At 40.1% G+C, this 14,070-nt stretch overlaps 1 protein-coding gene across 1 annotated transcript in view; it reads left to right on the forward strand.

Moving 5' to 3' along the window:
- The window catches only part of LOC122556192 (ankyrin repeat domain-containing protein 31-like), a 193,113-nt gene that overhangs the window by 59,922 nt on the left and 119,121 nt on the right, over positions 1-14,070 (forward strand). The window contains exon 6 of the mRNA XM_043702735.1: positions 13,586-13,662. Within this exon, the coding sequence (XP_043558670.1) occupies positions 13,586-13,662 (77 nt within the window). The remainder of the gene's footprint in view (positions 1-13,585; positions 13,663-14,070) is intronic.

Below are 14,070 nucleotides of genomic sequence, written 5' to 3' on the forward strand. Positions count from 1 at the left end.
GGGGGGGGGTGTAAATAACTTTTCGGAGGATCGGTGTGGACCTGTTGGGCCAAGTGGTCTATTTCCACATTGTCGGGAATCTAATCTCATATCTGCTCCTCTATCTCCCCCTGATTATTCATTAATAACTTGGATGTAGATGTACAAGGTTTAATTAATAAGTTTGCAGATGACACACAAATTAGGGGTGTTATAGTGAGGAGGATGATCTCAGGCTAGTTTCTTATTGATCAGTTGATAAATTGGATAAAGCAATGGCAGATGAAATTTAATCCTAATAAGTGTAAGATGATGCATTTTGGGAGGTCTAATAAGGGAAGGAGATACACATTGAATAGTAGATCCCTTGGGAGTAGTGAGGTACAAAGGTACCTTTGTGTACATTGATATCTGAAGGTGTCAGCAAAGGTAGACAGGATGGTGAAGAATGTATATGGGATGATTGCTTTCATTAGCCGGATGTAGAATATAAATACAAGGAAATCTTGATACAACTTTATAAAATATTTGTTACGCCACAATTGAAATACTGTGTGCAGTTCCATTGACACACTATCACAAGGATGTGATTGCGCTGGAAAAGGTGCAGAGGATATTCACCAGAATGTATCCTGGGATGAAAAGTCTCAGTTATGTGGAGAGACTGGATAGGCTGGGAGTTTTTGTCTTGGAGCAGAGGAGGCTGAGGAGCATCTGTTTGTGGAATACAAAATTATGAGAGGCATAAATTGAGTAGACTGTGAGAATCTCTTCCCCATGGCAAACATTTCTAAGTTCAGAGTGTATAAGTTTAAAGTGAGACACAAGTGGTTTAGTGGAGATCTGAGAAAAAAAATAGTCACCCAGAGGGTGGTAGGTGTGGAACGTCTAGCTTGAAAGTGTGGTGGATGCAGGTCTTTCCACAACACTTAAGAAGTGGAAGAGTACTTAAAATGCCAGACATAGTGGACTATGGACCAAGTGTATGTAATTGGGTTAGTGTAGTTTGATGTTTTTGGTGGGCTGAAGGGCCTGTTTCTATGCTGTATGGCTATACAACTCTCTGTGACTCATAGGGAACCCTCTCCAATAGAGTGTGCCACAAGATCCCTCGAAAATCGAGTCTTGGATTCTTAGTGGTAGGTTATTTCTGAATCTAGTAGCATTTTCCCTTGCTAACAGTTACAAACAAGTATATTTAAATTATATTTCAAATCAACAAATTAAAAGTAAAATTGGAGAGAATAATAAACTAGGTTAAAAGCGTTTGAATCATTTGGTACTTCAACTCATTGCCATTTGTTAAACCTAGTTGGGCTGTAAATTGGCTGAATAAATTTACCTACAAAATAACTTCAAAGGTGATTCATAGAATCTTTGAATCTTTTCCCCCATTTGTCATTTTTGCTCTTATGTTTATTGTACAGACTTCTTTGCAGAGTACCTTAAGAACTGTGTCTTGCTCACCCATTATCACTACTTTTCACAATGCTTCATTCTCACCTAATAATTTTCACAGTTCCAAGATGCATTGTCTATTTCATTCTGTCGACAATCTCTCATCCCTAAGTTTACTTAAATTATTAACTGCTTCAAAAAACACACACATTGAATGTATTTCAATGACGACCAAAGCAAACCACCTGGTCTTGTATTTTTTTAAAAAATTAACAAATATCAAATACTTTAAAATAAATTGCAAATATAATGCATGTCTTAGGGTATACATGAGATAGGTGACAGGATATAATAATCACTGTAAAGTATACATTGATCCAGATCTCTCTCATTCAGTTCCTCTTTTGAATTATGTATCCAACATCACTGGTCTCCAAATAATTTAATATGGATATCAGACTGCAAAGACTTATTTGCACTTTCGTTATCGCTTTATTTTAACTGAGATACTAATCTGTTTAAATAAGTTACAAAAGTTTCAAAAAAAAATTTAAGTATTAGTATACGAATACTTCTAGTGCATCTTCAAATTACCAAATTCATTTTCATGTCCTGTATCTTACAATTTTGAACAGGCTAAAAATATATAGTGTGGAATTAGGTAAACTTGATTTAAATTCTAACCTAAGATATGGAAAAAAGTTATTGGTGCATTCACACAAAAGAAAACATGCTCACATTAAAGTTGACTGTAAATGTACTTTGGAGCAAAATGTTCTGAATAAAACTGTCATAAAAGTTTAGTTAATATCTATGTAGTGTTAGAAAAAATTGCAGATTGTGCATGTGCCTAACACATTAACAATAATTTTTAAGTTCATGCCTTATTCTAGAATTCAGCATTTTCTGTGATATGCATCTGCAATGGCCAAAAGATAAATTTAATACAAATAAATTGCTTGTAATTTTTCAATGCATATTTCAGAAATTTTGCAAGAACCTAATTTATTAGATATCAAGTAGTTAACCCTTAGGTAGCAATTCTTCATCTTAGCTTCAGACTGAAAACAGTGGGCAAAAGTTATTTGTTTCGAAGGGCTATGTTCTACACACCAAGAAAGCCTGAATAACATCAAATGGCTCGCTGACCTTAGTTAACATTCGGATATCCAAGACTACCAAACTAAAACAAGTCCTTTGTGTGAAAGGAAGTCCCAAATCTATGAATTAGAATCTGTATTGAAATTAATTCGAATCTATGAGTTAGAATTTAGATTGGTCCAAGTAGGGATAGTGGCGGGGGGGGCTATCTTGCTGAGGTTTTCTTCATGTAGGAAATTGACTGTCACTGAGAAGATGCATTTAAATAAAAGTCAGGTGGAACCAGGCAAAGCAAATATGTTTCTTTCAACTCCAGTGCATTCCTCACAGTTGAATCCCCACCTACCCATATTCACTGATACTATTTGGAATAGAATGTGATATTGCCCCAATGTGCTGTCTGCCTTGCTGTAGTCGTGTGACCATTATCCTGAGCCACCTTGTAGTCAGTTTCTGTAAAGTCACAGGCAAACATTTATTGCTTATCCCTAATTGCCAGCACTCTACCTACCACCTTCAACATTCACTCCCTTCACTACTAACACATTGGCAATGATGATGGTTATGAGTTGCCTTATGAACTGCTGCACTCCTTGCGATGTAGGGACACACGGTCTGTTATTATGAAGGGAGTTCTGGGATTTTGAGCCAGCAATATTGAACAGATGGTGAAATAGTTCCAAGTCAGGATAGTGTGTAGTTTGGAGGGAATGTTCAATGTGTTCCCATGCATATGCTGCCTTTGTCCTTCTAGGTAGTAGAGATTATGGATTTGGAGTGTGCTTTCAGAAGAGCTTTGGTGAGTTACTTGAAGGTAGTGGATAGAGTGCTGGTCAAGTGGACTACTTTATCATGAATGGTGTTGAGCTTATTGAGTATTGGAGCTGTACCCATCTACATAAATGGAGGATATTCCATCACACTCCTGACTTGTATCTTGAAGATGATGAATAGGTATTGAAGAGTTAGGAGGTGAGTTATTCATGCTTCTGACTTTTATATGGCTGGTCCAGTTCAATTTATGGTCGATAATAATCCCCAAGATGTTGAAAGTGGGGAATTAAGTGATGGTAATGTCATGGATTGTTGAGTGATGATTCTCTCTTGTTGGAGATGGTTATTGCTTGGCATCTGCTTGCTACTTATCACCCCAAATCTGGATGTTGTCAGGTTTTGCTTTATTTTTATATGGACTGTTTCAGTATCTGACATGTCGAGAATAGCAAAGAACAGTGTGCAATCATGAGCAAACTCCCCCAATTGCATGACAAATTTGGCTCAGGATGGATGCAAATAGCTCTGTCTTGTCTTTTGTATTGTTGTTCTTCTTCACTTTTTACTTGTTTAATTGTGCACCACCATTCACAACTCGTGGCAGGACTACAAAATGTATATCCGATCTGTTGGCCTGGCATGCAAATTTTTCAGTAGATTATACCTCATTTTAAAATAGGTTTGGCATTTATAAAGTCATACAGCACAGAAACAGACCTTTCAATTCAGCTCGATAATGCCAACCAAACTAAACTAGTCCCATTTGCTGTGTTTGGCCTATATTCCTCTAAACCTTTTCTATTCATGTAATTATCCAAATGTCTTTTAAATATTGTAATTGTAATGGCATCTACCACTTTGGCAGTTCATTTCCACATACAAAAAGTTGCTCCTCAGGTCTCTTTTAAATCTTTCTCCCCTCACCTTAAAAAAGTGTCCCGGAGTTCTGAACTCCTCCACCCAAGGGAAAAGACCTTTGCTGTTCACTTTATCAATGCCTATCATGATTTTCTACATCTCCATAAGGTCACCCCTCAACTTCCTATTCTCCAGTGAACAAAATCCCAGCCTATCCTTGTAACTTAAACCTTCCAGACCTGGTAACATCCTGGTAAATCTTTTCTGAACCATCTCCAATTTAATAACATCCTTCCAAAAGTAGGATGACCAGAACTGTACTCAGTACTCCAAAAGTGGCCTTATCAATTTACTGTACAACCTCAACATGATGTCCCAACTCCTATAGTCAGTGGTCTGACCAATGATGTGGTGTGCTAAATGCCTTCTTGACCATCCTGTCTACCTGTGATGCAACTTTCAAAGAACTGTGTACTTGAATCCCTCGGTCTGTCTGTCCAGGAACACTACCTGGGGCCCTACCATTAACTGTATAAGTCCTGCCTTTGTTTGTTTTACCAAAACACACATACTTCGCATTTATCCAAATTAAACTCCATCCATGACTCCTCAGCCCATTGGCCCAATTGATCAAGGTCCCTTTGTAATCTTAGATAAGTCCCGATCCACCACTACCCTCCTCCGCCTGGCTGAGCTTGTCCTTATTTTGAACAATCTCTCCTTAATTCCTCCTACTTTCCTCTGGTCAAAGGTACATCCATGGGTACCTGAGTGGGTTGTAGTTATATCTGCCTGTTTGCGGGATACATGGAATATTCCTTGTTCCAGTTCTACACTGGCTGCCAACCACAACTTGTTCTCCGGTATGTCAATGAGATCATCAGACTTACTTTCCTCTCTTGTCCGGAATTGGAAAAATTTAGCAATTTTGCTTCCAGTTTCCACCCCACTCTCGCCTTCACCTGGTCCATCTCTGACTCCTCCCTTTCCTTCATTGATATCTCTGTTTCCATTTCTGGGGATAGGCTGGCTACCAATATCCACTGCAAACCCAGTGACTTCCACAGTTAGCTCAGCTATACCCTGCTTCTGGTAAAGACACTATTCCATTCTCCCAGTTCTGTCCTGGGCCACCTGTGTCGAGGCAATGATCAAGAAAGCACAACAACATCTCTACTTCCTCAGGGTGCTGAGGAAATTTGGAATGTCCACAAGGACATGGTAATTTTTATGAAAGCACCATGGAAAGCATCACAGCGTGGTTTGGCAACTGCTCTTCCAAAGACCACAGAGAGTCATGAACATAGCCCACTCCATCATGCAAACCAGCCTTCCATCTATTAATGCTGTCTATACTTCCTGCTGCCTCAGAAAAACAATCAAGATAACCAAAGACCCCTTTAACCATGGCTATACTCTGTTCTACCCTCTTCTGTCAGTCAAAAGGTGTAAACATTTGAATGTATGTACAAATAGATTTAAGAACAGTTTCTTCCCTGCAGTTATTAGAATTCTGAATGGACCTCAAATTTTAAATTTAATATTGATCTCGCTTTCTGTGCACCCTCTGTGCAGCTGTAACATTTAGTCCTTCGGTCTGTTCTATTACTCCATGCACTTTGCATGGTATGATTTGCCTGTATAGCATGCAAATCAACATTTTTTTCTGCATAGATACATGTGACAATAATAAATAATAAATCAAACCAGTTCCTCTGTCATATCTGTTCCAATGATGCCAACTTCGTCAAGGGGGCCTCCCAAGTGTCCAGCACTGTGGTTGACAGGGCCCTCAGCTGAGTCTGGCACATCTCCCACACTTCAGCCCTCACCTTCTGTCTTCACCCACAACTCTGGGACACCTTAGTCCACTCCTGCACTTGCAAAATCTTCTCAAATCACCACGGCACCTTCCCAAGCAATTTTAGAAGGTGTAACACTGACTCATTCACATCCTCACTCTTTACCAACCAAGGCCAGACACGTCTTTCACACCACATTTGAGAGCAGCTAAAACTCTCGACTCTAATCTTCAGCATCTGCAGTACTCACTTTCTTCGAATTGATTTCAACCTTATTGCAAAGCCGCCTCCAAGGATGCCTACCTTGAAGAGGTTCTCCTCCTCTCTCTACAAGATGAAGCAGTGATTTACTTGCACTTCACTCAATCTGTATTTGCTGGGGAGACAAAGTGCAGACTGGGTGACTGCTTTGCAGAATACCTACATTCTGCAAAAATAACTCTGAGCTTCTAGTTGTGGTTGCCTGCTATTTCAACACACTAGCATTTTCCCTGGTGAACATCTTTGTTTCGGGCTTACTAAAGTGCTTCAGCAAAACTCAGGACAGGCTGGAAGGACAACAACTCATTTTCTGCTTGGGAACCTTGCAACCTTCTGGTCTCAATATCAAGTTCAATAATTTTAGAGCCTGAGCACCTTCTCCCATGTCCGTATGCCCATCCCCACATACTAGGCCCTGCTACTGCAATCAACCATTGTCAGCCACTAACGATCCCCATTAGCATCTATTCATTCTCCCAGGCTGGCCTTGACCCACTGTTTTGCATAACTTTTTCTCTCTCCCGCCATTCGCTTTTCTTAGCTACAATCAGTTCTGAAGAAGGGTCACTGGACCTGAAATGTTAATCTCTCCATAGATCCTGCCTGACATACTGAATTTTTCCAGCAATTTCTGATTTTGTTGTTAATTAACAGTACCTGTTTAACTTTGGAGCCTACGTTTTAAAAAAAGAGTATATTCGATGGCATAAATACAGTTCACAGTATCCTGTGACATTGTGCCACTAATAGATGATCAAATTAAATAAAGAATTGTATAACGGATAACAGGTCCCCCAGTGAGAGTGCATCCACTGAGAAAGAAGAAACTTACTGACATGAAAGTAACTGAAATGCACAGAACTGCTGAGGTTGTAAATCAGCAGCTGGAACTTATTGAACAACAGACCAGGCTGTGCATTATGCTGATAGACCTTCCCAAGCCAAAGGACAGAACAATCATGGAGAAACAGCAGGATACAAATATTGCAGGACATGTCAGACAATGAAAAAGACTATCAGCTTAAGGTTCTGATGCATTACTGTACACCAAGCAACAGGTTGGTACAGTCAGGTCAATATGGATAAAATTATTTGTCACTGTTGGACCAATAACTGCAGAAGGAGAACATCAAGTCAATAAAAGTGGTAGTCACAGGTGTACGATGTAATATCAGATCTGTGCACAGTGGCTCAACATGCCAATCCAAAATGGAAACCCTCAAAAGTAAGGTTGGGGTTAGATGATGGAATTGTCCCAAGAGCCCTTGCACTGGCAAAAATAAATGTCTGGAGTTCCAAACTGCAGATGGCAAGCAAATGCTACTTACTTTAACTAGTGCAAATCTAAAGTTTGGACTGGTAACTCTCAATAAGCCTAAAGAGATTTGCAACATGTCACAGCGCATTAAACCATTGATCGCAGAACAGATCCTGGAGGAGTTCAACAACGTGTTTACCAGTCTTCCTGGAGAATATAATCTCGATGTAGAAAACTGAGTAACAGAAATTCAAACAAGGCAAGGTTTAGCTGCTAGGAGAAAATGAGAAAGTGGAGATCAGAGTCAAGAATATGGTGCTAGAAAAGCACAGCAGGTCAGGCAGCATCCGAGGAGCAAGAGTATTGATGTTTCAGTCATAAGCCGTTCATCAGGAATGAAGCTTATGGGTCAGGCTGAGGATAGTTGGGAGGGTGTGGGGCTGGTGGGAAGGTAGCTGAGAATGCAATAAGTAGATGAAGATGGGGGGAGAAGGTGATGGGTGGGAGAGGAGGGTGGAGCAATTAGATGGGAAAGATGATGGACAGGTCAGGGCAGTGCCAAGTTGGAGGCTTGGGACTGGGCAAGGCGGAGGAGATGACCTGGGGGGGTGCAGTGAGAGAGAGACTCACTAAGATCCTTGTAGAGAGAGGAGGAGAACCTTTTCAAAGTAGGCATCCTTGGAAGATGCTTCGCAGTAGGGTTGAAATCAGCTCGGAGAAAGTGAGTACTGCAGATGCTGAAGATCAGAGTCGAGAGTTTTAGCAGCTCTCAAGTGTAGTGTGAAAGACAAGATAGAAGAGCTGGACAAGAACGGAGTCATGAAGGAGGTAACAACTTCTACAGAGCATGTTCACAGAATGGTAGCAGTAAAATAGCTACTAAGTTGAGAATTTGCATTGATATAAAGAATCTAAATAAAGTCCTGAAGAAATCTCTACCCATTGGCAACATTTGAAGATTTTTTTCCAGAATTTGAGAAGACAATCTTCATTACCCAACGAAAGCTGGATACTAGCAAGTGAAACTGAATGAAAGAAGCAGCTTTCTAACAGCATTCTGGCTGTCCTTTGGGAGATACAGATGTTGCAGACGTCATTTGGCATTTCCACAGCTCCAGAGGAATATCAATGCAGATGTTATGAGGTAGGGATGCGACTTAGATGGAAGCTATAGTGGATGCAAGTTTATTGATGTGGAAATAAAATGGAAGAAGCTATTGCTCACTACAGTCTCAATCTAGTGTGACTATTAGCAGACTCACTGGAACAAGAAAATATTGCAATTAAAGATATCTAATGTGAAGTGCATAAATGATGTACTGACAACAAAAAGACATGGCTGAGTGGAAAAGTGAGAGCTGTAGCAGCGATGCGGTGACCAACAATCACAAAGCAGTGCAGCAATTTGTTGACTTCATCAGCTACTCAGCAAAATTCTTGCATAATTTCTTGCCAAACTATGAGCCATTTCTCCAAGTTATTGGCAAAATCATACAGTGATATTGGGGCACAGAACCACTAATACTAAGCAAGTGGTGACAGCAAAGCCAGTGCCGAAACGTTGTGACATAAATAATCACATCACCCTGCACTGTGATGCCAGCTAGACAGAACTTGGAGCAATCGTAATACTGCAAGGACAACCAGTTGTACTTACATCCAGAGTGATAACATAATTGGAACAATGGTTCTTCAGACTAAGAAAGAGATCTGTCTTTGTCTGTGAATACATATCTACTTGGAAGAGATAAAATGATAATTGAGTCTTACCACATGTCACTTTAAAGCGTTTTTCTGGCTGTCCTTTGGGAGATACAGATGTTGCAGACGTCATTTGGCAAACTGTCTTCAAGGAGTGTTCCTCTGATTACGGAGATATCAAATGGATGTGACATATGACCAAGTGAAACAGACATATATCACTAATATGTGGCTGAGAGTAATGTTCCCTATGATGAAAGTAGAAGATGCTTAAGGCAGAGTGTGAAACCTTACAGATCCAATGAGAAATAATGAGAATTTGCTCAACATGCTTTGAAAGTTGTCAACAGACAAACAACTTGTTCAAATTAAGTGAACTACCGAACAAGGTGAAACTCTCCAGATTTTGAAAGAAGTAGTTATAGTTGGACAGACCTGCTGCTTTAGGAGCATATTGGACCTACAGAGATGAATTAAACACCAAAGAAGACATATTTTACAAAGGGAACAAAGTCATTGCTAAGGAGTTCAAAGGAGAGTTGAGAAAGTGTGTCCATGCAAGCCACCAAGACATTGAGCTGAAAATGTGTTGCTGGAAAAGCGCAGCAGGTCAGGCAGCATCCAGGGAACAGGAGAATCGACGTTTCGGGCATAAGCCCTTCTTCAGGAATGAGGAAGCCCTTCTTCTCATTCCTGAAGAAGGGCTTATGCCCGAAACGTCAATTCTCCTGTTCCCTGGATGCTGCCTGACCTGCTGCGCTTTTCCAGCAACACATTTTCAGCTCTGATCTCCAGCATCTGCAGACCTCACTTTCTCCACCAAGACATTGAGGTAAATCAAAGACTATTTCAGCCATTCACTAAGCATCCTGTTAACACATGATCATCAGGCTGAGGGGTGATCTTTTAAAGGCTTAGAAAATCATGAGGGACATGGATCGGGTAAACGAACAGGGTCTTTTCCATAGGGTAGTGAAATCCAGAACCAGAGGGCACAGGTTTAGGGTGAGAGGGGAAAAATTTAAAAAGGACCTAAGGGGCAAAGGGAATCCCTCCAGGATGTTGATAGTGGGGTGTCACTGATGGTAGTGCCATTGAATGTCCAGGGATGATGGTTAAGATTCACTAATGTTGGAAGTTACCATTGTCTGGCACCTGTGTGGTTCGAATGTTAATTATCACTTGTCTGCCTAAACCTGGCTGTTGTCCAGGTCATGTCACATTCAGAAATGGACTACTTCAGCATCCGATGAATTGCGAATGATGCTGAACATTGTGCAATCATGAATGATATCTCCACTTCTGACCTTATGATGGAGGAAAGATGATAGATAAAGCCTCTTGTAATGATTGGGCCTCAGTCTTAGATGGTTGATCTCTTGCTTCCATTATTTAGACTAAAATCCCTTTTACTCTCTAGTTAGACAGTTTGCAAAACATGGTCCACAGCAGGATTCAAATGGAGACCATCATCTTTATACTGATCACAGTTGCCCCACTATTGGTGCTGTTGGAACTCAGTTTTCCCCAACATTTTGAGCCACATTTCCATCTGTCCGATCTGATTTGCCTTTGCCAAATTGCACATGGCTCAGATAATATTGCATAAAGTATGACTTTTGAGATTCTGCTTTGACTTGGTGCCTCGCTTCTCATACTGACTATGCAGAAACTTCTTTATCCTGCCAGTGTTGTTGGTATTACCTATAACATGGTGACTGGATCTTCTCACTGCAAGTTCCTCTCCTGTACAGAAGAGATGTACCACACCCTGACAGAGGGTATGAAACACAGCCATCTGGACTCTCACTCTTTCTGCAGAGAACAGTGTCAATCCCTATGACTCTACTGCCCCTTATCACCACTATATTAATTTTTGTTGTTTTCACTTGAATGGCATCCAGTACCATGGTGTTCTGGTCCATTAGCTCACCCACCCTGCAGGCCCTTTTTTTTTTACAAATTGAAACCTGTTCAATAATTGCAAAGTCTGATGCCAATGTTCTTCTTCTCTCTGTCTAACTTGAAATCACCCTCTTATATCACTGAACACTGACCAAATTAGAAAGCTAAATTCTAAAAGGTGCAATTGCTTCCTATTTTAAAAACTCCAGACAATTTTCCCCCTCTGTGATGGGTCATAGCATTTGAAGTTCAATGTCCAGCTCACAAACTTTGAGTTGAAGTTGTTTGATCTTCAGCACTTACTGAAGGTGTGTATTCTGTGGAACAAACTGGCATTTCCACAAGCTTCTCATCTTGTGTAACTCATCTTGTCATGCTTCTAATTCATTGTTTAATTATGCAATTCAATTATTTATATCTACTTGTGTTTTTACATACTTATTAATTTTACCACCATGTATGCTAGTAAAAATTCTACACTACCGGTATTTTCATGTCAGGAATAGAATAAACCTTAGTTACTTACATGGTGCTTACCAAATAATTAGCTTCCTGTCCTCTTTTTGAAGGGTAAGAATCAGTTTCTGGACATTGATAAAATTAATAGAAGTAAAAGCAAAAGGGCACCCCTTTACCATTTTCCCTAACTCCCTTAGTCACCCAAGTCCCACATTCTACTGTGAGTTGCTCATCCTTAATTATGCAACTCTACTACTCTATTAAAAGTTGCATTTGTCACACAGCTGTTCCTTTTCTCAAGGATACTGTGTCCTTGGTTTTTTCAGAGGGGTCATAAAACTCTCCCGGCTCCAAGGTGACTGGTTTGATACAGAGATTAAAGGGTATTGAGAGGTCATTTTGTTTATATGTAAACAGATGAGACTTGAGGCCAATTATGAGGGGCATGGATAGGATAAATAGGCAAAGTCTTTTCCCTGGGGTCGGAGAGTCCAGAACTAGAGGGCATAAGTTTAGGGTGACAGGGGAAAGATATAAAAGAGACCTAAGGGGCAACTTTTTCACACAGAGGGTGGTACGTATATGGAATGAGCTGCCAGAGGATGTGGTGGAGGCTGGTACAATTGCAACATTTAAGAGGCATTTGGATGGGTATATGAATAGGAAGGGTTTGGAGGGATATGGGCCGGGTGCTGGCAGGTGGGACTAGATTGGGTTGGGATATCTGGTTGGCATGGACAGGTTGGACCGAAGGGTCTGTTTCCATGTTGTACATCTCTATGACTCTATGGTCATGTTTTAGAAGTGGCCTGTATAATGAAAGGGAAATAGTCAGCTCTCTAGCTGAGCAGTTCAGTCCAGAATTAGTTCGGAGTTCAACAGTGAGCTGTGTGGAATCAGGTTGCTAAACTGTCTCTCTCTCCTCCTGCCCTTCTAACCTCAACCTGTACGCATTTGTTCCATTTTTTACTGTTTTTTTTAATTTTGAGTTTTACTTATTGGGACTGTTGTATATATTCGGAACAGCATAATTAAGTCTAGTTTGGATAGACTGAGTTCTGTAGGGGTTCTTTATTCTGTTCTTTGTGTTTCATTGTGTAATTTTGTGAAAAACTTTTTGTCTGTTTTAAAACCTGGTAGTCAACCTAGCTAATTACTCTGGGTAATTTTTACTGTACACTTACTGAAACAAATTGCAAAGTTATGGTCTGGGCTAACTGCTTAAGAATGTTTTGAGTAGTTTGGCCTAATCCACAACACATTCCCTGAATCATCCAGCTCCTACGCTCTATACAAAGTCACATTCAAGTGCTAAGTCACATTAAGTTGGCTAGTTTTACTTGCTCTTAACAGAAAACCAGTTATAGAGCAACCAATTTCAACTGTTCTCTGAATTAATTTACCCCTCAATGAAAATCTTTTAGACCCTTTCTTAAGGCTGGGAACATCAGAATTTAAGCTGTAGTTCTCAGTTAAATACTAACTACAAACAAACTTAGATTTGTGCAAAAGTTAGGACTTTCTTGCCCACCAGCTACCAACATTCATTCATGCGATGTGAGTATTGCGGCGAGGGCTACGTACAGGTTCTTACTAATTTGGGTATGGCATGTGGTTGTCACTGGCTAAGCAAATATTTATCACTAATTGCTCAAAAGAATTAAGAGCCACCCCCATTACTATGAGTCAGGAATCATATGTTGGCAAGTCCAGATAAGAATGGAAGGTTTTCATCCATGAACCAGATTTTTTTGTATATGACAATCAATAGTAGTTTACTGACCATTTTGATGGATAGGTACTCCATTTCCATTACCTAATTTGGATTTCAGTTAATGCTGTGAACTATGGTTTAGCCTTGGTTGACTGTACTTTTCAGTTGAGAAGAGCCAAGCATCTGCCTATCTGACAACAGCTGAGCCTAGGAACAGGTAGCTTATCAGCCCTGACCCAAATACTTTATTATGAAAATCATTACATTGTTATTATAAAAGTTGGCTTAAAATCTTTGTTTTTCTTGTGATTTTAATAATACTGTCATAGCAATGTTAAAATTATGTTTTATTTGTTAATTCATGTTACCGTTCAGAAAGATCACAAGCTAAGGATAAAACAATGTTGGATATTGATTTTATCAACGATGTGCCAGCAGAGACTACTGAACAAGTGGGTAATTTTTTTTTTGCTAACGAGCAAAACATTGAATATTTTATGTAAACGTTATTTGGCATATCAATTATAGTTCATGTATATCTCATAGAGTCATAAAGATGTACAGCATGGAAACAGACCCTTCGGTCCAACCCGTCCTTGCCGACTAGATATCGCAACCCAATCTAGTCCCACCTGCAGCACCCGGCCCATATCCCTCCAAACCCTTCCTATTCATATACCCATCCAAATGTTGCAATTGTACCAGCCTCTACCACATCCTCTGGCAGCTCATTCCATATACGTACCACCCTCTGTGTGAAAACGTTGCCCCTTAGGTCTCTTTTATATCTTTCCCCTCTCACCCTAAACCTATGCCTTCTAGTTCTGGACTCCCCGACCCCAGGGAAAAGACTTTGTTTA

This window comes from Chiloscyllium plagiosum, chromosome 2 (genome assembly GCF_004010195.1).
Source record: "Chiloscyllium plagiosum isolate BGI_BamShark_2017 chromosome 2, ASM401019v2, whole genome shotgun sequence".
Taxonomy (NCBI): Eukaryota; Metazoa; Chordata; class Chondrichthyes; order Orectolobiformes; family Hemiscylliidae; genus Chiloscyllium; species Chiloscyllium plagiosum.